At 51.7% G+C, this 22,192-nt stretch overlaps 2 protein-coding genes across 2 annotated transcripts; both read right to left on the reverse strand.

Annotated features, from left to right (window-relative positions):
- Window positions 1-2,362: 2,362 nt before the first annotated feature.
- LOC119562715 lies at window positions 2,363-3,241 on the reverse strand. Its single transcript, XM_037875905.1, has one exon. The coding sequence runs from the start codon at window positions 3,239-3,241 to the stop codon at window positions 2,363-2,365; it is 879 nt and encodes a 292-aa protein (XP_037731833.1).
- Window positions 3,242-6,972: 3,731 nt separating this feature from the next.
- LOC119562716 lies at window positions 6,973-7,851 on the reverse strand. Its single transcript, XM_037875906.1, has one exon. It carries the CDS (start codon window positions 7,849-7,851, stop codon window positions 6,973-6,975), a length of 879 nt encoding a protein of 292 aa, XP_037731834.1.
- Between the last annotated feature and the right edge of the window lie 14,341 nt (window positions 7,852-22,192).

The raw sequence follows: 22,192 nt of genomic DNA on the forward strand, positions 1-22,192 counted from the left end.
TTCGGGACCCCATACCTCGCCATTATGCGTTCTCTAAAAGCCTTTTTTAGGGATTCGGGCGTCGCGCTTCGCAGCGGCACCAACTCAGTCCACTTGGAGAACCGGTCTATCAATACCAGCAGCATTTAATTGCCGTGCTTCGAACGCGGCAGGGGTCCGACGAAGTCCGCACATACCGTAGCCCATGGTTTCTCTGGCACCTGCGTCAGCATTTTCCCAGCCATTTGCATCTGATTCGGCTTGAATCTCATGCATGTCTCGCATCCTCGCACGTGGGCTCGGGCGTCTCTGTGCATTCATGCCAGTAGTACCGGGCTGCCAGACGTGCTATTGTCTTTCGGCTTCCTACATGGCCAGCCGACGGTGTCTCACGCTTTACTTCGCTTCCACGCCTAGTGTAAACGAACGTTCCACCCTAGCCTCACCCTTTTGCTTTTTGTCCCTGACGTTTCCGCGTGGCTTTTGGTACTCGGGGTTCGGGCACGCCGCTCCGGGACCACGCAAGTCGAATCCGTAGGGCTCTCCTGGATAATTCCACTCGAGACCGTACCGATCGACCGCTCTCCTTTCTGGCTTGTTATATTTAAGGCTCAGGCACGCCGCTCCGGGACCTCGCAAGTCGAATCTGTAGGGCTCTCCTGGACAATTCCACTCGAGACCGTACCGATCGACCGCTCTCCCTTCTGGCTTGTTATACTCTCTCCAGGCGTAATGCCAGGACTTTGTGGATAGGGTTAATCGACCGCCTTCACCTAGCCGTGTGATGCCCTCTGGATCTCAGCTACCTGCGTCTCAATTCGGAGATTCCTGGTATCCCAATCCCGAACGTCTCGACGTAGCAATCTTGCTCCTCGTAGGCTCCCACGGCGCTGCTTCTCTGGCGACTCGACTTGCTGTTGCTCCCTTGTAGATTATCTGGTTGTTTGATTGTTCACTTTGGTATCTGAGTGATCTTGACGGTTTGACTCCTTGTGATCGACTGATCCAGCTACCAGCGCTCTGCGGCCTTATATAGGGCCTCCGGGAACCGTTATTTCCCTTTTGCGCACGGCCCGCTGGATCTCTCCACTCCAGGTCCAAAGTCCATGCCTCCTGGTTGACCCACTTGCCCTTCACGTACCGCTTTCAATCGCTGCTCCGCCCACTGCTGCCGTCCCGCTGATTCCCGTGATGCTTGTGGCACGCCTGTGTGCCGCTCCACTGCCGAGATGTGGGACTTCTTCTCCCGGTCCAAAGTTCACGGGAGAGTCCAAAGTCCGGTGGAGTCCCGTTATCCACTTTTGCACACGGCACTCTTGCCTTGCCCGCGAAGTCTCCATTCTCTCTCGATCTCCATCCTTGGTCTCCAAACTCTCTCGCTCTCCACCCTTGGTCTCCAAACTCTCTCGCTCTCCAACCAAATCTTCAAACTCTCCTCGCCACTCCGTTACTACGCGAATTCGCCGCGTATCTGGTAAGCGGCCGGCCATCTGCTGCTGCTTGTATCTGTGGGGAGTTATTTAACTCCTCACATTCCCCCCTTACTTCGGGAAACATTTTAAGCTTGTTCCTACTCTCCGGCGTTTCCTTGCTTATCCTAGCCTTCGAGTCCTTGTGATTCCCGCGGCGCTCCCTCGTGGCTCCCTCGACGCTCCCATGACGCTCTTAACTCCGTTGAGTTTCTACAGCGCTGGTCGTCCTCCTCGTAGCAACTTGAATCTCCCGCGCCGATATTTTCCATAACCCTCCTGGGACATCGATACTCGTGGGCTATCGATCCCCAGCTCGCTGCTCATTGCTGCGTTCTACTCCTTTTATTGGTTCCTACGCCTGGTCACACCATTCGTGCGTGATCGATGTTTATTCGCATATCGATACCGATGGTGAGGCGTTGCCACCTGCTCGTTGCGATATTTCCACCTTTGGCCGATATTACCATTTTCGTTTACCCATCGATCGCACTTTCATCTAGTGCCAATCGATCGCCTATCGAGGCGTCCCCTTCCCTGGCTCATGGTGATTTTGCAACTTTCTAGGTAAGTTTTCGCATTTCATCACTCCTTTCTATTTCATCCTTTCTCTCTCCATACGACCTCTCTCGCCTCTCGCCTCTCGTTTCTCTCTCTCGCCCTTCAATCGTCCTCAGCCGGCTGAGCCTGGCTCCATGCTGGCAACACTTGAGGGCGGGTGCGGATAGGACTTCGCATTTGCTTCGCTGCAGGTGAGTATTTTGGTATCGTTTGGCTGCTTCCTGTATTAACCCAACGTGAATTTCAGGATGCTGGAGCTGCCATGTATGCCCCTTACTCCTGGCCCCTGTTTCAGTCGCGTTTCCCGTTCTATGCCGGTTTCCAAACTCCGTTTTGTTCATTTTATTCAAATGTTATTTCGGCCGCTCCTCGAACACTCTCGTGCCCGCCAGACCCAACCGGACGCGGAACGCGCGCCCCTCTCTCCATACGCGCACGCTGCGCCTGCCGCCCAGGATGCGAGCCTTCTTTACCACCGGTGTCTCCGCGATCCCTTCGGGCCACTCATGCTCCGCGATCTCTTGCCATCGCTGGCCCTCCGGCGCCGACACCGTCCGCGACAATTTCGGCCGTGCCACCACCTCGGACACTTCGGGCGCCGAGTGCTGCCGCTTGAGCGGAGGACGGCCGTTTTCGACGGGCTCAGGCCACACCCAGGGTCCTCGCTCCAGAGGCTCCGCGGTAACTGTCGCGCTCCCGGTAGGCATTGGCGTCGATGGCCCTGTCCTTGGCGTTGTTGGTCCGGTGCTCGGCGTCGGTGGCGCCCACTGCTCCGGTCTGCCACGGGTCCTGGGATCCAGCGGGCTCACCCGGGGACCACTTTCTTCCCAGATTCGGGGCTCCTCCGTCGCTGCCGTCTCCTCTACGGGTCCCTCCGGCCAGGTCCAGACAACCGTCTGCTGTCGCCACAGCTGCTGCTCCTCCTCCTCGGCCGCCCGCAGTTGGGCCTGCCACTCCGGCGACTCCTCCATCTCCTTCATAAGCCGCTCCTCGCTCCGCCTTCGCGCCTCGCACTTCCGTCGAAATTCCAGCGTAGCCGCTGCCACAGATTCGGCATGGCATCGTCGCTGCTCCACCCGCGGGTCTTCTACCAGCTCGACATCGCTGTCGGAGCTGATGACCGGCTCAGGGACGCCCCGCCCGTTGATCCGGTGCGAGGTTCGGGTAGGCCGAGCTGTCGACCATCTTTGCCCCGGGCTGGATCCTCCGGACGGCTGGTGGGCAGCCATCATTTTGCGCGCTTCGCTCCTTGTTATGCGTGTGCTCATGATGCTCGTCGATTTTGATTGTTCATCTGAAGCCTGGGCTCCCTTCGACGACACCTCGGTTCCGAGCCTTCCTCTTTGCTCAATCCCGCTATTTCCTTCGGCCTCTCCTTCTTACTACCCAGATCTACGGTACAGATCTCTGCTCTGTGCCGTCTACCCCCTTCCTTCGGCAGACTTTTGATGCGTGTTTTTTCTTTCCTCCGATCAGTCCCAATCGAGACCTTAGACGCTCTGGTTCGCTCCCTTCGTGTTCTTAATGTTCTCCTGATGTCCTTTATGTGTTTCATTGCGCCTTTGTAGTTGCCCTGTAGTATCCTTGGAGTCGGCTTGTAGTATCCCTTTTGAATCCTTGGAGGTATCCTTGGAATTTGTTCGTAGTATCCTTTGGGAATCCTTGCAGATATCCTTGGACTCTTTCCGTAGTATCCTTTGGGAATCCTTGGACGTATCCTTTGACTCCTTTAGTAGTATCCTTTGGGCATCCTTGGAGGTATCCTTGGACTCCTTTCGTAGTATCATTTGGGCATCCTTGGAGGTATCCTTGGAATCCTTTCGTAGTATCCTTTGGGCATCCTTGGAGGTATCCTTGGAATCCTTTCGTAGTATCCTTTGGGCATCCTTGGAGGTATCCTTGGACTTTCAATGTTGTTTAGCGTCTGTTGTGTCTGCTTGCTGTAGCCGCTTGCTTGTGTTTTCCGTTTGTTGCTGTTCTTCTTTGCTCTTTCTTTGTGTTTATGTGTCGTATTTTGCAGATTACTGGTGACGCAAAACCTATGACTTGGTAAGGTCCGTCGTATCTTGGGGCCAATTTTGCTGCGAACCCCTCGGCCGCTTTTGATAAGTGGTGTTCCTTGGCCCACACGACGTCACGCACCTTTGGCGTCCATTGCCTCCTCCTTAGGTTATAATGCCTAGCCTGGTCCTGGGATGCTTTCTCCAGGTTCCGCCTTACAATCTCGAAGATTTCCCTGAGTTTGTTTGCTTTCTCCTCCGGTGTCTCTGTCGGTCGTCCGGTCCCTACGGTTTCTCTGTCGTATAGGGCGCTCGGTAGTCTTGGTTCTCTGCCTTGGGTAATAAACGACGGTGTGTAACCTGTGGATTCTGAAACGCTCGTGTTTACTGCCAGCATGATTTCTGGCCATTTTTCGTCCCAGTCTCTTTGGTTCTGCCCTGCGAACTGCGCTATAATTGTTTTCACCGTCCTATTGGCTCTCTCCGTCGGGTTCTCCTGTGGGGTGTATGGAGCTGTGAACTGTTGCTTGGCTCCCATTTCGGCCAGGAAACTCTTGAAAATTTTGCTTGCAAACTTTACTGCGTTGTCCGGTATAACTATTTTCGGGACCCCATACCTCGCCATAATGCGTTCTCTAAAAGCCTTTTTTAGGGATTCGGGCGTCGCGCTTCGCAGCGGCACCAACTCAGTCCACTTGGAGAACCGGTCTATCAATACCAGCAGCATTTAATTGCCGTGCTTCGAACGCGGCAGGGGTCCGACGAAGTCCGCACATACCGTAGCCCATGGTTTCTCTGGCACCTGCGTCAGCATTTTCCCAGCCATTTGCATCTGATTCGGCTTGAATCTCATGCATGTCTCGCATCCTCGCACGTGGGCTCGGGCGTCTCTGTGCATTCATGCCAGTAGTACCGGGCTGCCAGACGTGCTATTGTCTTTCGGCTTCCTACATGGCCAGCCGACGGTGTCTCACGCTTTACTTCGCTTCCACGCCTAGTGTAAACGAACGTTCCACCCTAGCCTCACCCTTTTGCTTTTTGTCCCTGACGTTTCCGCGTGCCTTTTGGTACTCGGGGTTCGGGCACGCCGCTCCGGGACCACGCAAGTCGAATCCGTAGGGCTCTCCTGGATAATTCCACTCGAGACCGTACCGATCGACCGCTCTCCTTTCTGGCTTGTTATATTTAAGGCTCAGGCACGCCGCTCCGGGACCTCGCAAGTCGAATCTGTAGGGCTCTCCTGGACAATTCCACTCGAGACCGTACCGATCGACCGCTCTCCCTTCTGGCTTGTTATACTCTCTCCAGGCGTAATGCCAGGACTTTGTGGATAGGGTTAATCGACCGCCTTCACCTAGCCGTGTGATGCCCTCTGGATCTCAGCTACCTGCGTCTCAATTCGGAGATTCCTGGTATCCCAATCCCGAACGTCTCGACGTAGCAATCTTGCTCCTCGTAGGCTCCCACGGCGCTGCTTCTCTGGCGACTCGACTTGCTGTTGCTCCCTTGAGATTATCTGGTTGTTTGATTGTTCACTTTGGTATCTGAGTGATCTTGACGGTTTGACTCCTTGTGATCGACTGATCCAGCTACCAGCGCTCTGCGGCCTTATATAGGGCCTCCGGGAACCGTTATTTCCCTTTTGCGCACGGCCCGCTGGATCTCTCCACTCCAGGTCCAAAGTCCATGCCTCCTGGTTGACCCACTTGCCCTTCACGTACCGCTTTCAATCGCTGCTCCGCCCACTGCTGCCGTCCCGCTGATTCCCGTGATGCTTGTGGCACGCCTGTGTGCCGCTCCACTGCCGAGATGTGGGACTTCTTCTCCCGGTCCAAAGTTCACGGGAGAGTCCAAAGTCCGGTGGAGTCCCGTTATCCACTTTTGCACACGGCACTCTTGCCTTGCCCGCGAAGTCTCCATTCTCTCTCGATCTCCATCCTTGGTCTCCAAACTCTCTCGCTCTCCACCCTTGGTCTCCAAACTCTCTCGCTCTCCAACCAAATCTTCAAACTCTCCTCGCCACTCCGTTACTACGCGAATTCGCCGCGTATCTGGTAAGCGGCCGGCCATCTGCTGCTGCTTGTATCTGTGGGGAGTTATTTAACTCCTCACATTCCCCCCTTACTTCGGGAAACATTTTAAGCTTGTTCCTACTCTCCGGCGTTTCCTTGCTTATCCTAGCCTTCGAGTCCTTGTGATTCCCGCGGCGCTCCCTCGTGGCTCCCTCGACGCTCCCATGACGCTCTTAACTCCGTTGAGTTTCTACAGCGCTGGTCGTCCTCCTCGTAGCAACTTGAATCTCCCGCGCCGATATTTTCCATAACCCTCCTGGGACATCGATACTCGTGGGCTATCGATCCCCAGCTCGCTGCTCATTGCTGCGTTCTACTCCTTTTATTGGTTCCTACGCCTGGTCACACCATTCGTGCGTGATCGATGTTTATTCGCATATCGATACCGATGGTGAGGCGTTGCCACCTGCTCGTTGCGATATTTCCACCTTTGGCCGATATTACCATTTTCGTTTACCCATCGATCGCACTTTCATCTAGTGCCAATCGATCGCCTATCGAGGCGTCCCCTTCCCTGGCTCATGGTGATTTTGCAACTTTCTAGGTAAGTTTTCGCATTTCATCACTCCTTTCTATTTCATCCTTTCTCTCTCCATACGACCTCTCTCGCCTCTCGCCTCTCGTTTCTCTCTCTCGCCCTTCAATCGTCCTCAGCCGGCTGAGCCTGGCTCCATGCTGGCAACACTTGAGGGCGGGTGCGGATAGGACTTCGCATTTGCTTCGCTGCAGGTGAGTATTTTGGTATCGTTTGGCTGCTTCCTGTATTAACCCAACGTGAATTTCAGGATGCTGGAGCTGCCATGTATGCCCCTTACTCCTGGCCCCTGTTTCAGTCGCGTTTCCCGTTCTATGCCGGTTTCCAAACTCCGTTTTGTTCATTTTATTCAAATGTTATTTCGGCCGCTCCTCGAACACTCTCGTGCCCGCCAGACCCAACCGGACGCGGAACGCGCGCCCCTCTCTCCATACGCGCACGCTGCGCCTGCCGCCCAGGATGCGAGCCTTCTTTACCACCGGTGTCTCCGCGATCCCTTCGGGCCACTCATGCTCCGCGATCTCTTGCCATCGCTGGCCCTCCGGCGCCGACACCGTCCGCGACAATTTCGGCCGTGCCACCACCTCGGACACTTCGGGCGCCGAGTGCTGCCGCTTGAGCGGAGGACGGCCGTTTTCGACGGGCTCAGGCCACACCCAGGGTCCTCGCTCCAGAGGCTCCGCGGTAACTGTCGCGCTCCCGGTAGGCATTGGCGTCGATGGCCCTGTCCTTGGCGTTGTTGGTCCGGTGCTCGGCGTCGGTGGCGCCCACTGCTCCGGTCTGCCACGGGTCCTGGGATCCAGCGGGCTCACCCGGGGACCACTTTCTTCCCAGATTCGGGGCTCCTCCGTCGCTGCCGTCTCCTCTACGGGTCCCTCCGGCCAGGTCCAGACAACCGTCTGCTGTCGCCACAGCTGCTGCTCCTCCTCCTCGGCCGCCCGCAGTTGGGCCTGCCACTCCGGCGACTCCTCCATCTCCTTCATAAGCCGCTCCTCGCTCCGCCTTCGCGCCTCGCACTTCCGTCGAAATTCCAGCGTAGCCGCTGCCACAGATTCGGCATGGCATCGTCGCTGCTCCACCCGCGGGTCTTCTACCAGCTCGACATCGCTGTCGGAGCTGATGACCGGCTCAGGGACGCCCCGCCCGTTGATCCGGTGCGAGGTTCGGGTAGGCCGAGCTGTCGACCATCTTTGCCCCGGGCTGGATCCTCCGGACGGCTGGTGGGCAGCCATCATTTTGCGCGCTTCGCTCCTTGTTATGCGTGTGCTCATGATGCTCGTCGATTTTGATTGTTCATCTGAAGCCTGGGCTCCCTTCGACGACACCTCGGTTCCGAGCCTTCCTCTTTGCTCAATCCCGCTATTTCCTTCGGCCTCTCCTTCTTACTACCCAGATCTACGGTACAGATCTCTGCTCTGTGCCGTCTACCCCCTTCCTTCGGCAGACTTTTGATGCGTGTTTTTTCTTTCCTCCGATCAGTCCCAATCGAGACCTTAGACGCTCTGGTTCGCTCCCTTCGTGTTCTTAATGTTCTCCTGATGTCCTTTATGTGTTTCATTGCGCCTTTGTAGTTGCCCTGTAGTATCCTTGGAGTCGGCTTGTAGTATCCCTTTTGAATCCTTGGAGGTATCCTTGGAATTTGTTCGTAGTATCCTTTGGGAATCCTTGCAGGTATCCTTGGACTCTTTCCGTAGTATCCTTTGGGAATCCTTGGACGTATCCTTTGACTCCTTTAGTAGTATCCTTTGGGCATCCTTGGAGGTATCCTTGGACTCCTTTCGTAGTATCATTTGGGCATCCTTGGAGGTATCCTTGGAATCCTTTCGTAGTATCCTTTGGGCATCCTTGGAGGTATCCTTGGAATCCTTTCGTAGTATCCTTTGGGCATCCTTGGAGGTATCCTTGGAATCCTTTCGTAGTATCCTTTGGGCATCCTTGGAGGTATCCTTGGACTCCTTTCGTAGTATCCTTTGGGCATCCTTGGAGGTATCCTTGGACTCTTTCGTAGTATCCTTTGGGCATCCTTGGAGGTATCCTTAGACTCCTTTCGTAGTATCCTTTGGGCATCCTTGGAGGTATCCTTGGAATCCTTTCGTAGTATCCTTTGGGCATCCTTTTAGGTATCCTTGGACTCCTTCCGTAGTATCCTTTGGGCATCCTTGGAGGTATCCTTGGACTCTTTCGTAGTATCCTTTGGGCATCCTTGGAGGTATCCTTAGACTCCTTTCGTAGCATCCTTTTGGCATCCTTGGAGGTATCCTTGGACTGCTTTCGTAGTATCCTTTGGGCATCCTTGGAGGTATCCTTGGACTCCTTTCGTAGTATCCTTTGGGCATCCTTGGAGGTATCCTTGGACTCCTTTCGTAGTATCCTTTGGGCATCCTTGGAGGAATCCTTGGACTTTCAATGTTGTTTAGCGTCTGTTGTGTCTGCTTGCTGTAGCCGCTTGCTTGTGTTTTCCGTTTGTTGCTGTTCTTCTTTGCTCTTTCTTTGTGTTTATGTGTCGTATTTTGCAGATTACTGGTGACGCAAAACCTATGACTTGGTAAGGTCCGTCGTATCTTGGGGCCAATTTTGCTGCGAACCCCTCGGCCGCTTTTGATAAGTGGTGTTCCTTGGCCCACACGACGTCACGCACCTTTGGCGTCCATTGCCTCCTCCTTAGGTTATAATGCCTAGCCTGGTCCTGGGATGCTTTCTCCAGGTTCCGCCTTACAATCTCGAAGATTTCCCTGAGTTTGTTTGCTTTCTCTTCCGGTGTCTCTGTCGGTCGTCCGGTCCCTACGGTTTCTCTGTCGTATAGGGCGCTCGGTAGTCTTGGTTCTCTGCCTTGGGTAATAAACGACGGTGTGTAACCTGTGGATTCTGAAACGCTCGTGTTTACTGCCAGCATGATTTCTGGCCATTTTTCGTCCCAGTCTCTTTGGTTCTGCCCTGCGAACTGCGCTATAATTGTTTTCACCGTCCTATTGGCTCTCTCCGTCGGGTTCTCCTGTGGGGTGTATGGAGCTGTGAACTGTTGCTTGGCTCCCATTTCGGCCAGGAAACTCTTGAAAATTTTGCTTGCAAACTTTACTGCGTTGTCCGGTATAACTATTTTCGGGACCCCATACCTCGCCATAATGCGTTCTCTAAAAGCCTTTTTTAGGGATTCGGGCGTCGCGCTTCGCAGCGGCACCAACTCAGTCCACTTGGAGAACCGGTCTATCAATACCAGCAGCATTTAATTGCCGTGCTTCGAACGCGGCAGGGGTCCGACGAAGTCCGCACATACCGTAGCCCATGGTTCCTCTGGCACCTGCGTCAGCATTTTCCCAGCCATTTGCATCTGATTCGGCTTGAATCTCATGCATGTCTCGCATCCTCGCACGTGGGCTCGGGCGTCTCTGTGCATTCATGCTAGTAGTACCGGGCTGCCAGACGTGCTATTGTCTTTCGGCTTCCTACATGGCCAGCCGCCGGTGAGTCGTGGGTCTCTTTCACCACCGTTTCCCGTAGAGCTTTCGGAACGCACATCTTCCATGTTGCGACATCCTCGCTGCCCGCTCTATGAGGTATATTTCTGTACAGGGTGTTACCCTCCATCACGTAGTCCGGATACTTTTGCGGCTGGGTCCTTATCTTTTCACGCATTTCCAGAATCCAGCTGCATGCTGCAGAAGCTTCCGCCGCCGACGTCTCCTTGATCCCTCGAAGCGTTTCCGGCAGTGGCTGCCTTGACAAAGCGTCTGCCACCACGTTGAGTTGTCCTTTCCTGTACGCTATTTCGATGTCGTACTGCTGCAACTCCAGGGCCCATCTGGCGATCCTCCCTGAAGGGCTTTCTATGCTGTTGAGCCACTTCAGTGCCATGTGGTCGGTTACTACTTTAAAGTGGTAACCTTCCAGATACGGCTTGAGCTTTCGGATTGCCCAGACGATCGCCAAGCACTCCTTCTCGGTCGTTGCGTAATTCTTCTCAGCGCCGTTGAGCGTTCGGCTTGAGTAAGAGATTGCCTTTTCGCCTCGTTCAGTTTCCTGGGTCAAGATTGTCCCGATGTCGTAGTCGCTCGCGTCAGTTTGCAAGATGAATGGTTTGTCGAAATCCGGGCATGCCAGTACGGGGTCTGCGACGAGTCTTGCCTTCACCTCTTCGAACGCCGTCTGATGTTCCTGTGTCCACACCCACTTATTGCCCTTGCGTAGCAGATCGTTGAGAGGTTTGACTATTTTTGCGAAGTCAGGTAAAAACCGGCGGTACCATGATGCTACGCCCAGGTACTGTCGGAGCTCTCTTACTGTCGATGGTGGTTCTAGTTCGGCGATGGCTGCTACCTTTTCCGGATCCGTGCCTATTCCTTCGCTAGTCACTCGATGACCGAGATATAACAGCTCTTTCTTGAAAAATTGGCACTTCTCCGGGTTTAACCTCAGATTTGCCTCCTTTAGTCGTCGGAACACTTCCTTTAGGTTGGCCTTGTGTTCTTCCAGCGAGCGCCCGATAACTATGATGTCATCCTGGTAAGCAAATGCGTGCGGCGACATTTCGGGGCCGATCACCCGGTCCAGCACCCGTTGAAAAGTCGCAGACGCCGAGTGAAGTCCGAATGGCATTACTCTCCCTGGCACTGTAAACGCCGTATACTGCCTGCTGTCTGCTTTCAGTGGGATTTGCCAGTACCCATCCTTTAGGTACAAGATGCTGATGTACCGTGCTTCCCTCAGTTGGTCGAGAATATAATTTATTCGGGGCATCGGGTAGGCATCCTTTATAGATTTTGCGTTTATTTGCGTAAAGTCGACGCACAGTCTCCATTTGGCCGTCTTTTTTTTTAACCATCATGATGAGAGAACTGCATGGGCTTGTCGAGTGTTCTATGTATCCCATTTGGAGAAGCTCGTCCACCTTCGCATTGATCTCCCCTTGAACTTTCGGATTCTTGGGATAGTATCGCTGCTTTATTGGTTTGTCGCCTTTCATCGTGATCTGATGCTCTGCCATGTTTGACGCTCCCTTCATGCTGCTGAAACTCGATAGCTCTGCCTCCAGGAATTTCGTCGTGTCGTCATCTTCGCTTGCCCGTTGTACGACTGCCACCGACAACTTCTCCTCGAGCCATCCCTTGTTACGATTCCTGGCCGGTATTATCACTTCGTGTCCAGCGCACTTAATTTCGGTACCGACTTGTGTTAGAAAGTTCCATCCCAACACCAATGAATCCACTACCCCTGGTAGTATCAGCAGGCTCATGCTCAGTCGCTTGTTCCCGAACGCGATTTCCACCTCCAGCTGCTCATCGATTGCGCCACATCTTCCGTCTGCCAACCTAACTTGTCGTCATATCCTCGTAATCTTTCCGAGGGCAGCCAGGTTGTCCGCCAGCTCTTTGCTTATAAAGCTTGCTGTTGCCCCGGTGTCGATTGTGGCCTTGTATGTGCCCCCAACAATCGTCACCTCTGCGGACAACTGCTGCTCCTCCTCGATCAGCTTTCCCGTTAGTTTGGAGAGGTAGCATCTTGCGACCCCCGCTCGCCTCTCTGCGGCTGAGATCGCTGGGCATTTCCCGCCTGCTGGCAGCATTCAACGCTCCTGACGCCTACTCTCCCGCACACCCAGCAGAACAACAGGCGTTGGTGCCGACATCCCCGTGCCCAGTGTCCATGACCGCCGCATTTTCGGCAGGCCTCCTGGGGGTCTGTGATGTGTGTCGTTTCACGAGGCCTTTGTGTTGTACTTGGTGGCCTCCAAACATTGTTTGCTGGTTGCATCTGTTGCTGTTGTGGTGGTGTCCATTGGCCTCCGCGTGGTGCTCCTGTTGCCTGCTGCCGTGGTACTCGGTTAGGTGGCGACCATTGGTCGTTTCCCCGCGTCTCCTGGATTCCTGTCTCTTCGCATCTTCTGCATGTTACCTGCGCTGGCGATGCCGACTTGTTCTCGAGAATTTGTTTTCCTGCGCGAACGCTTCCCGCTCCTTTTCGAGTTCTTCATACTCGTCTGCTAATATCATCAGCGTGTCCAGGTCCGACACTTTGTATGCCCTTAGGAAGATCCTTAGACTGGGGGTGCAGTTCTCCTTGATGATTCTTAGGGTCTCTATAGCGGACGACCTGGCTGCCCTCGGAAAGATTACGAGGATACGACGGCAAGTTAGGTTGGCAGACGGAAGATGTGGCGGAATCGATGAGCAGCTGGAGGTGGAAATCGCGTTCGGGAACAAGCGACTGAGCATGAGCCTGCTGATACTACCAGGGGTAGTGGATTCATTGGTGTTGGGATGGAACTTTCTAACACAAGTCGGTACCGAAATTAAGTGCGCTGGACACGAAGTGATAATACCGGCCAGGAATCGTCACAAGGGATGGCTCGAGGAAAAGTTGTCGGTGGCAGTCGTACAACGGGCAAGCGAAGATGACGACACGAGGAATTTCCGAGGCAGAGCTATCGACTTTCAGCAGCATGAAGGGAGCATCAAACATGGCAGAGCATCAGATCACGATGAAAGACGACAAACCAATAAAGCAGCGATACTATCCCAAGAATCCGAAAGTTCAAGGGGAGATCAATGCGAAGGTGGACGAGCTTCTCCAAATGGGATACATAGAACACTCAACAAGCCCATACAGTTCTTCCATCGTGATGGTTAGAAAAAAGACGGGCAAATGGAGACTGTGCGTCGACTTTAGGCAAATAAACGCCAAATCTGTAAAGGATGCCTACCCGATGCCCCGAATAAATTATATTCTCGACCAACTGAGGGAAGCACGGTACATCAGCAGCTTGGACCTAAAGGATGGGTACTGGCAAATCCCACTGAAAGCGGACAGCAGGCAGTATACGGCATTTACAGTGCCGGGGAAAGGTTTATTCCAATGGAAAGTAATGCCATTCGGACTTCATTCGGCGTCTGCGACCTTTCAACGGGTGCTGGACCGGGTGATCGGCCCAGAAATGTCGCCGCCCGCATTTGCTTACCAGGACGACATCATAGTGATCGGGCGCTCGCTGGAAGAACACAAGGCCAACCTAAAGGAAGTGTTCCGACGACTAAAGGAGGCAAATCTGAGATTAAACCCGGAGAAGTGCCAATTTTTCAAGAAAGAGCTGTTATATCTCGGTCATCGAGAGACTAGCGAAGGAATAGGCACGGATCCGGAAAAGGTAGCAGCCATCGCCGAACTAGAACCACCATCGACAGTAAGAGAGCTCCGACAGTACCTGGGCGTAGCATCATGGTACCGCCGGTTTGTACCTGACTTCGCAAAAATAGTCAAACCTCTCAACGATCTGCTACGCAAGGGCAATAAATGGGTGTGGACACAGGAACATCAGACGGCGTTCGAAGAGGTGAAGGCAAGACTCGTCGCAGACCCCGTACTGGCATGCCCGGACTTCGACAAACCATTCATATTGCAAACTGACGCAAGCGACTACGGCATCGGGGCAATCTTGACCCAGGAAACTGAACGAGGCGAAAAGGTAATCTCTTACTCAAGCCGAACGCTCAACGGCGCTGAGAAGAATTACTCAACGACCGAGAAGGAGTGCTTGGCAATCGTCTGGGCAATCCGAAAGCTCAAGCCGTATCTGGAAGGTTACCACTTTAAAGTAGTAACCGACCACATGGCACTGAAGTGGCTCGACAGCATGGAATTGCTTTGAAGTGGTTCATCGCCAACAACAAACAATGGAAAACCTGGGCGGAGTTCATAGATAGTTTCCACACATACTTTCTACCGAGAGACTTCTTCACCAGGCTGGCGGATCAGGTCAGGCAACGGAAGCAGGGCTTCAGCGAGTCGTTCAAAGACTACATGATCGACATGCAGACGATGGTGAGGCCATCCAGTTCCATCCCAACACCAATGAATCCACTACCCCTGGCAGTATCAGCAGGCTCATGCTCAGTCGCTTGTTCCCGAACGCGATTTCCACCTCCAGCTGCTCATCGATTCCGCCACATCTTCCGTCTGCCAACCTAACTTGCCGTCGTATCCTCGTAATCTTTCCGAGGGCAGCCAGGTCGTCCGCCAGCTCTTTGCTTATAAAGCTTGCTGTTGCCCCGGTGTCGATTGTGGCGTTGTATGTGCCCCCACCAATCGTCACTGCTGCGGACAACTGCTGCTCCTCCTCGATCAGCTTTCCCGTTAGTTTGGAGAGGTAGCATCTTGCGACCCCCGCTCGCCTCTCTGCGGCTGAGATCGCTGGGCATTTCCCGCCTGCTGGCAGCATTCAACGCTCCTGACGCCTACTCTCCCGCACACCCAGCAGAACAACAGGCGTTGGTGCCGACATCCCCGCGCCCAGTGTCCATGACCGCCGCATTTTCGGCAGGCCTCCTGGGGGTCTGTGATGTGTGTCGTTTCACGAGGCCTTTGTGTTGTACTTGGTGGCCTCCAAACATTGTTTGCTGGTTGCATCTGTGGCTGTTGTGGTGGTGTCCATTGGCCTCCGCGTGGTGCTCCTGTTGCCTGCTGCCGTGGTACTCGGTTAGGTGGCGACCATTGGTCGTTTCCCCGCGTCTCCTGGATTCCTGTCTCTTCGCATCTTCTGCATGTTACCTGCGCTGGCGATGCCGACTTGTTCTCGAAAATTTTTGTTTTCCTGCGCGAACGCTTCCCGCTCCTTTTCGAGTTCTTCATACTCGTCTTCTAATATCATCAGCGTGTCCAGGTCCGACACTTTGTATGCCCTTAGGAAGATCCTTAGACTGGGGGTGCAGTTCTCCTTGATGATTCTTAGGGTCTCTATAGCGGAGTAATTAAGTGGCCTCACCATCGTCTGCATGTCGATCATGTAGTCTTTGAACGACTCGCTGAAGCCCTGCTTCCGTTGCCTGACCTGATCCGCCAGCCTAGTGAAGAAGTCTCTCCGTAGAAAGTATGTGTGGAAACTATCTATGAACTCCGCCCAGGTTTTCCATTGTTTGTTGTTGGCGATGAACCACTTCAAAGCAATTCCCTTCAGCAATTCAGGCATCGCTCGGGGAATCATGTCTAACTCCAAGCCGTATGTGTTGGCGGACCATTCCACCTGCTCCAGGAACTCGAACGGTTTTTCCGCCCCGTCGAACCTGAACGACCATTCGCGGACCTGTTTAGCGATCCTTGCATAGTCTGATTGATTGGGTCTCGAGATCAGCGCTGTTGTTTTCCTGTCTTGGCTTGATTCTCTCCTGTTTGCCTCCCTTTGTAGGTTGTCAACGCTCAGGCTTGCCACTAAGTTGTCCCCTTCGGCGGTTGTTAACGTGATGCTGGGGCCGACTTTGTCGTGATATGTGGCTTCCAAATCGGCCCAGATGTCAACGCGTTGTGGGTCATTATCCGTTTCTGAGTAATACTCGGATAATGCTTTTCTCATGTCCTCTAATCTGCCGTCCAGGGTGACATTAAGACTCTGTGCGACATTGGCGAAATCCTCCTTTTTAAGCCGGTAGATCCACTTCTTCCCCATTCTGTTTAAATTGCTTTCACTGCTGGGATAATCACGTTGGGCGCCAGATGTAACGAACTTATTTTTATGGTCTGCTCTCTACGAGATTCGTGCGGCTAGCTCAGTATATTGTGTGTTCGTCCCACCAAATTTATATTAACGTGACCGCCCAGTAGCTCAGTGAGAAAGCACAGAATTCACGGGTTCGTATTGGGTTTTATTGCGGGTATATTATTACAAGTGTCTTAGTCGCTTGGTTGGCCTTGACTCGATGCTTGTGACCTTCGGTGCTTCCGACGGACCTGATTGACTCGACGACCTCTCGCCTTGACGACTCGGTGCTCCAGTCCTGTAGCTCCCTGAAGATACTCGCAGCTCCCTGTTGATCCTCGCCGCTCCCTGAAGATCCTCGCAGCTCCCTGAAGACGCTCGCTCGCTGTTCACTTCTCACGCGTGACTTGGTGACTGCTGGTAACGACCCGGAATCGCGAGGGGTATCGGCCGTACGGGCTTAGGGAAGCGTCACCGTTCTCAGACTAGGGTGAACAGAAGCTGCGCTCTCCAGGATCGCTCCTTTCGACACACCGCCGACTGTCCCTTGCTCTGTCCCGGATGGTCCCACTGGGTTTCTGCTCAGCCCGCGCGGACAGTCAAGGCGGAACGCCAGGAAGCTGCCTCGCGCCTTACTTCGCTTCCACGCCTAGTGTAAACGAACGTTCCACCCTAGCCTCACCCTTTTGCTTTTTGTCCGGGACGTTTCCGTGTGGCTTTTGGTACTCGGGGTTCGGGCACGCCGCTCCGGGACCTCGCAAGTCGAATCCGTAGGGCTCTCCTGGACAATTCCACTCGAGACCTTACCGATCGACCGCTCTCCCTTCTGGCTTGTTATACTCTTTCCAGGCGTAACGCCAGGACTTTGTGGGCAGGGTTAATCGACCGCCTTGACCTAGCCGTGTGATGCCCTCTGGATCTCAGCTACCTGCGTCTCAATTCGGAGATTCCTGGTATCCCAATCCCGAACGTCTCGACGTAGCAATCTTGCTCCCCGTAGGCTCCCACGGTGCTGCTTCTCTGGCGACTCGACTTGCTGTTGGTCCCTTGTAGATTATCTGGTTGTTTGATTGTTCACTTTGGTATCTGAGTGATCTTGACGGTTTGACTCCTTGTGATCGACTGATCCAGCTGCCAGCGCTCTGCGGCCTTATATAGGGCCTCCGGGAACCGTTATTTCCCTTTTGCGCACGGCCCGCTGGATCTCTCCACTCTGGGTCCAAAGTCCGTGCCTCCTGGATGACCCACTTGTCGTTCCCGTACCGCTTCCAATCGATGCTCCGCCCACTCCTGCCATCCCGCTGATTCCCGTGATGCTTGTGGCACGCCTGTGTGCCGCTCCACCGGCGAGATGTGGCACTTCCTCTCCCGGTCCAAAGTTCACGGGAGAGTCCAAAGTCCGGTGGAGTCCCGTTACCCGCTTTTGCACACGGCACTCTTGCCTTGACCGCGAAGTCTCCACTCTCTCTCGATCTCCATCCTTGGTCTCCAAACTCTCTCGCTCTCCTTCATTGGTCTCCAAACTCTCACGCTCTCCTTCGTTGGTCTCCAAACTCTCTCGCTCTTCTCGCCGCGCCGTTACTACGCGAATTCGCCGCGTATCTGGCAAGCGGCCGGCCATCTGCTGCTGCTTCTATTTGTGGGGAGTTATTCAACTCCTCACACATGTTTGTGATTAAGGTCCTTCATATCTTCTTGATGCCGCTTAACAATCCACCTTGCGATAAAATTGACATTATATGTAGCGGTTGATTCTCGATTGGACGAGTCAGTGTCGCTAGCTCTTGATTGGCTACATGTATCTTCGTACCCTTTTATTTCATGATCCATCAATGCTAAGTTCGTTAAATGAATCCCTTCTTTATCGAGAGAAATCTTATTCTGCCGGTTGCTATCTTCTATATTAAATTGATTATAATTCACCGGATTTTTATCTTTCGTTGGCTCATTAGCAGCGTTCGGTGCTGCAAGATCATCTGCGTCTTCTACCAAAATAGGGCTGATTTCCGTATCAGATGAGGTTTCTTTTTGAGAAAACCTGTGATTACATAACCAAGCCTTGTGCCTTGTCTCAAAGGTTTATTAGGTCCTAGTTCAAGGAGCCCACTGGTTATTTCACGAGAATATACATCAACCCCGAAGGTTGGGTCAATGGGTCCAGGTTGCCGAAAGTCAGGATCTGCTAACGGCTGTCTCCTCTATTATTGTTTCAAGACCTGATGTAACTGATGAGTGCTTTGGTGTTGATCTAATTGCTGTTATTATTTTATTTATTTTTCCTCCGATTCCAGACATTTCAATCGGTGACGTCATTTCGTTAAGATATAGCAGATCTGCTATCCTCCTTGAGGCAGGATTCAACTGTGATCCAGTATCTATTACCGCGCGACATGTTTGTAGTTGACCGGTTGGCCCTTGTAATGAAACCTTAGCGGTCGCGAGCTGAGTATATCCTCTAGGGTTGTCGTAGCCTGCAATTAAACCAGTTTACAAAAAAAATTGATGAAATACACCTCTGTTTTCCGGTAAGATACATCTCCCTGATTAAGAAAAGGGCACTTTAAATTTTTTCTATGGTACCAATTTTTTTTTAAGTGTAAAAAACGTTTTTCGCACTTTTTTATTTTCTAACTCGAGTTGTAATAAACCGAATTCGGTCATCAAAGACTCATTTTACAGGTAAAAGAATGCCCTTTAACTTTTTTATACACATCATTGAGTTCCATTCATTAGTTTAGAAGCTACAATTCGTCAAAGTTGAAAAAGTTGGAAAAAATGCAAAAACGCTGGCATAAATGGCTTCTTTAAAAATACACGCCCAAAAACCGAAATTAGTTTTATGTTGTTTTCTTGAAGGCTGAACCTTAACGGAGAATATGCGCCATCGATCACGACAATCCGTTGGTAAATCGATTTTTTACAGATTTTTAAACGTATATACCCATGTTCAGTATTTGGGAGCAGCGGCCGTTAAACATTATTTTAAATTTTCAGTGTTGGGGTATGTAAGAATTTGGCGCAAGTTGTAATGCATAACGTCAGTTTCTTTGCTATTAGTGCTGGGCAAGCTAAAAAGTATGCGATTGCAGTTACGAGGAAATTATTTTCATATATTTTTAGCAAGGAAATAGCAAGATAGAAGATTTCGATTGAACGCGCTGTATAATGTCTATGTTGCTTCTGCTGGCGTTCCGTTATAGCTGGGAGCCATATGTCCAGATGGGCTTGAGAGTGGATTTGTAGAGCCTTGTAGGACCTTGTAGTCCAGACGCAGGGGCGAACGAGCGTTAAGAATCCAGTGGAAGCTGCTGGCCTTTAGTTTTAGATGTACTTTCTTGCGTTCGATGTGTCTTCTTCAGGTTAGTCGTCTGTCAAGGTGGACGCCGAGATACGTTATATCGTTGACTTGGGGAATCTGCGTATTATTCAATAATAGTGGAGAGCATGTTTGCCTGTTGAGAGTAAACGTTATGTGTTTACATTTTTGTTCATTTATTTTAATCCGCAATCAGATAGCCACCTCTCTACTACGAGGAGGTGGTTTGCTAGCTGTGTTGTAGCTCGGCCTGGGCACCTCGAGCGACTTAAAATTGCGGTGTCGTCAGCGAACGTAGATGTTGTTAGCTGGCCGTTCGTGGGAATATCCGCTGTGTATAGGAGGAACAGGGTAGGCCCTAGCGCGCTTCCTTGCGGGACTCCGGCTTTGATAATGTAGTCGTCGGATGTTGTTGTATTGCACCTTACTGCGAAGGTCCTGTTGTATAGATACGACTCAAGAAGCTTGTGAGTGTAATCAGGCAAGTGTGTTTTGATTTTGTGCATGAGGCCATCTAGCCATACTCGATCGAAGGCTTGAGATACATCGAGGAATATTGCGCTGCAGTATTGCCGATGCTCAAAGGCTGTGCGTATTTCTGATGTTATTCTGTTAACTTTTTCGATTGATCCATGGTTATGACGAAATCCAAATTGATGAGCAGGGATAACATTGTGTGCTCCTAGATATGGTGTTATGCGAGTTAGAAGGCATTTTTCGAACAGCTTAGACAGACACGATAATAAACTAATTGGTCTGTAGGATGACGGAATTGTGTGGTCTTTTCCGGGCTTCGGTATCATAATGATAAAAGATTTTTTCCATTTTTTCGGATAGTAGCCAAGAGTTATAATCCCATTGAAGAGCTTACAAATAACCTCAATGGCAGAGTTTGAAAGTTCAATTAACATTTTTGGGGTTATTTGGTCACCGCCACGGGCCTTTTGCGGTTTCAGTTCCCCAATGACTTTCGCGATCTCCTTTGGCTGAAACAACGGTGGTAGGGAAATAGATTCAGATTCGATTTGTGGTAGGAAAAATGAACCAGTGGCAGGGTTCGGCTGGAAGTTTGGGTGAGCCCTCCACAGAGGATGTTTTGCACTGGTTGGCGAAAGTTTTTTGATGTACTGCAGCTGTGCATTTTCTGTTACTTGCTTTAGAGCTCGATTTAGTGTGCGAGTGGCTTCCTTAAGACGTTGTTTTGATGACGGCGATCTGTTGGTTTGCCAGGCACGTCGCAGGCGCCTCTTTTCTAGGACTAACCGTTCAATTTGCAGATTAGTTTTGAATTGGTTGGTCTGCACGTCCCTGCCTTGTGGTGTTGAGTGGCTGCCTCCACGAATACTTCTTCAAGAGCATCGGTAGAGCAGTCGATGTCCGCTTCGATGTTAAAGTGAGGGGTTAATTTGATGTGTGAGCTTACATACTTTTTATATTTTAACCAGTTGGTTCTGTGCAACGTCAGCCTGAGGGGGTGATCTGTGGTTTTTGTGCTTTGAAGAAGAGTTATTAGCACTGGCGAATGGTCTGACGACAGGTCCGAAAGCGCTTTGGCGCTATTATATTGCGGGGAATGTTTTTTGTCACCGCAAAGTCTATTAGGTCTGGAACTTTCCTGGGGTCTGTTGGCCAGTATGTGGGGCTGCCAGGGGAAACATAGTCTAATTTGTTGTTCGGTTTTATGATTGCATTGTATAATTGTCTTCCTTTGGGAGTCACAAGGCGTGATCCCCAGTGCGTGTGTTTGGCATTATAGTCCCCTGCAGCTATAAAGCGATCTCCAAGCAAGTTGTAGAAGTCCATGAATTGTCCTTCAGAAATTGTAAAGCGAGGTGGGCAGTAGACAGCGGCTATGGTGAGGTTTCCGTTGCCTGACTGCACTTTGATAGACGTGGCTTGCAAGTAATTAGTTGAAAACCTTTGGTGAAAGTGGTGCTTGATGCGTTCCCTGATTAGGATGCCGGTTCCGCCGTGGGCTTTACCATCTGGATGGTCTGTGCGGTAGAAAGTGTAGCCTCTTATTTGGAAGTTGTATTTGTTTGTGAGGTGCGTCTCTACCAGTAGCATAATGTCGATATGATTTTCATTCAGGAACTGTGTTACTTCAAGGCTGTGCCGTGAAACGCCATTGGCGTTCCACATTGTTATTCGTAGATTTGCCATCTGATTATTTGAACTGCTTAGCTGCAGCTTTCGGTCTCTGTTGTACACGGACGTGTATTATATTTGCTCCCACATTTATTCGCCTAGTGTCTAAATTACCGATCTGATATATTCCCAAATTTACATTTTCAACTCGGTTGAGGCCGCCGTTTGCATGCAAATTAGTTATTTGTGTTAAAACCATTATCTTTATTATTATATTGGATAATAGTTAACGACGCGGGTGCTTTGTGCATTGTTGTTGTTTCTTATTTACATTGTTGTTTTGGCGCTCTCTCGCACCGTTCGCTCTGCTACATTCTCCCAACTTCGGTCACCGGCTCTCATTTTCGAGTTAACGGGTCTTTGCTGAATTGGTCTTATCGCTCTCTTTTCTCATTTTTCCTCAGCGTTCTGCAAAGCCACACAGCTGTTTGTTGGCACTCATCTAAAGCTTCCTACTTTTTCTACATTCTACATTTAACTGACTTCAACGTGTAAACGATGTCTGCCTGTTGTGTTGTTGGTTGTCAATTTGTTGGTAAAATCACTTCTCGGCAGCCAATTGTTTGTTGCTGGTTATGTGAAAACATTGCGCACGCTAAATGTGCAGACTTTGGGCACAGTGCTGCCCAAATTGCTGATCGCACTAGATCTA

This window comes from Drosophila subpulchrella, unplaced genomic scaffold (genome assembly GCF_014743375.2).
Source record: "Drosophila subpulchrella strain 33 F10 #4 breed RU33 unplaced genomic scaffold, RU_Dsub_v1.1 Primary Assembly Seq86, whole genome shotgun sequence".
Classification (NCBI taxonomy): domain Eukaryota; kingdom Metazoa; phylum Arthropoda; class Insecta; order Diptera; family Drosophilidae; genus Drosophila; species Drosophila subpulchrella.

Excerpts from the sequence above, each read along its gene's own strand:
- LOC119562715 (XM_037875905.1), bottom strand. The coding sequence starts at position 3,241 with ATGATGGCTGCCCACCAGCCGTCCGGAGGATCCAGCCCGGGGCAAAGA.
- LOC119562716 (XM_037875906.1), bottom strand. The coding sequence starts at position 7,851 with ATGATGGCTGCCCACCAGCCGTCCGGAGGATCCAGCCCGGGGCAAAGA.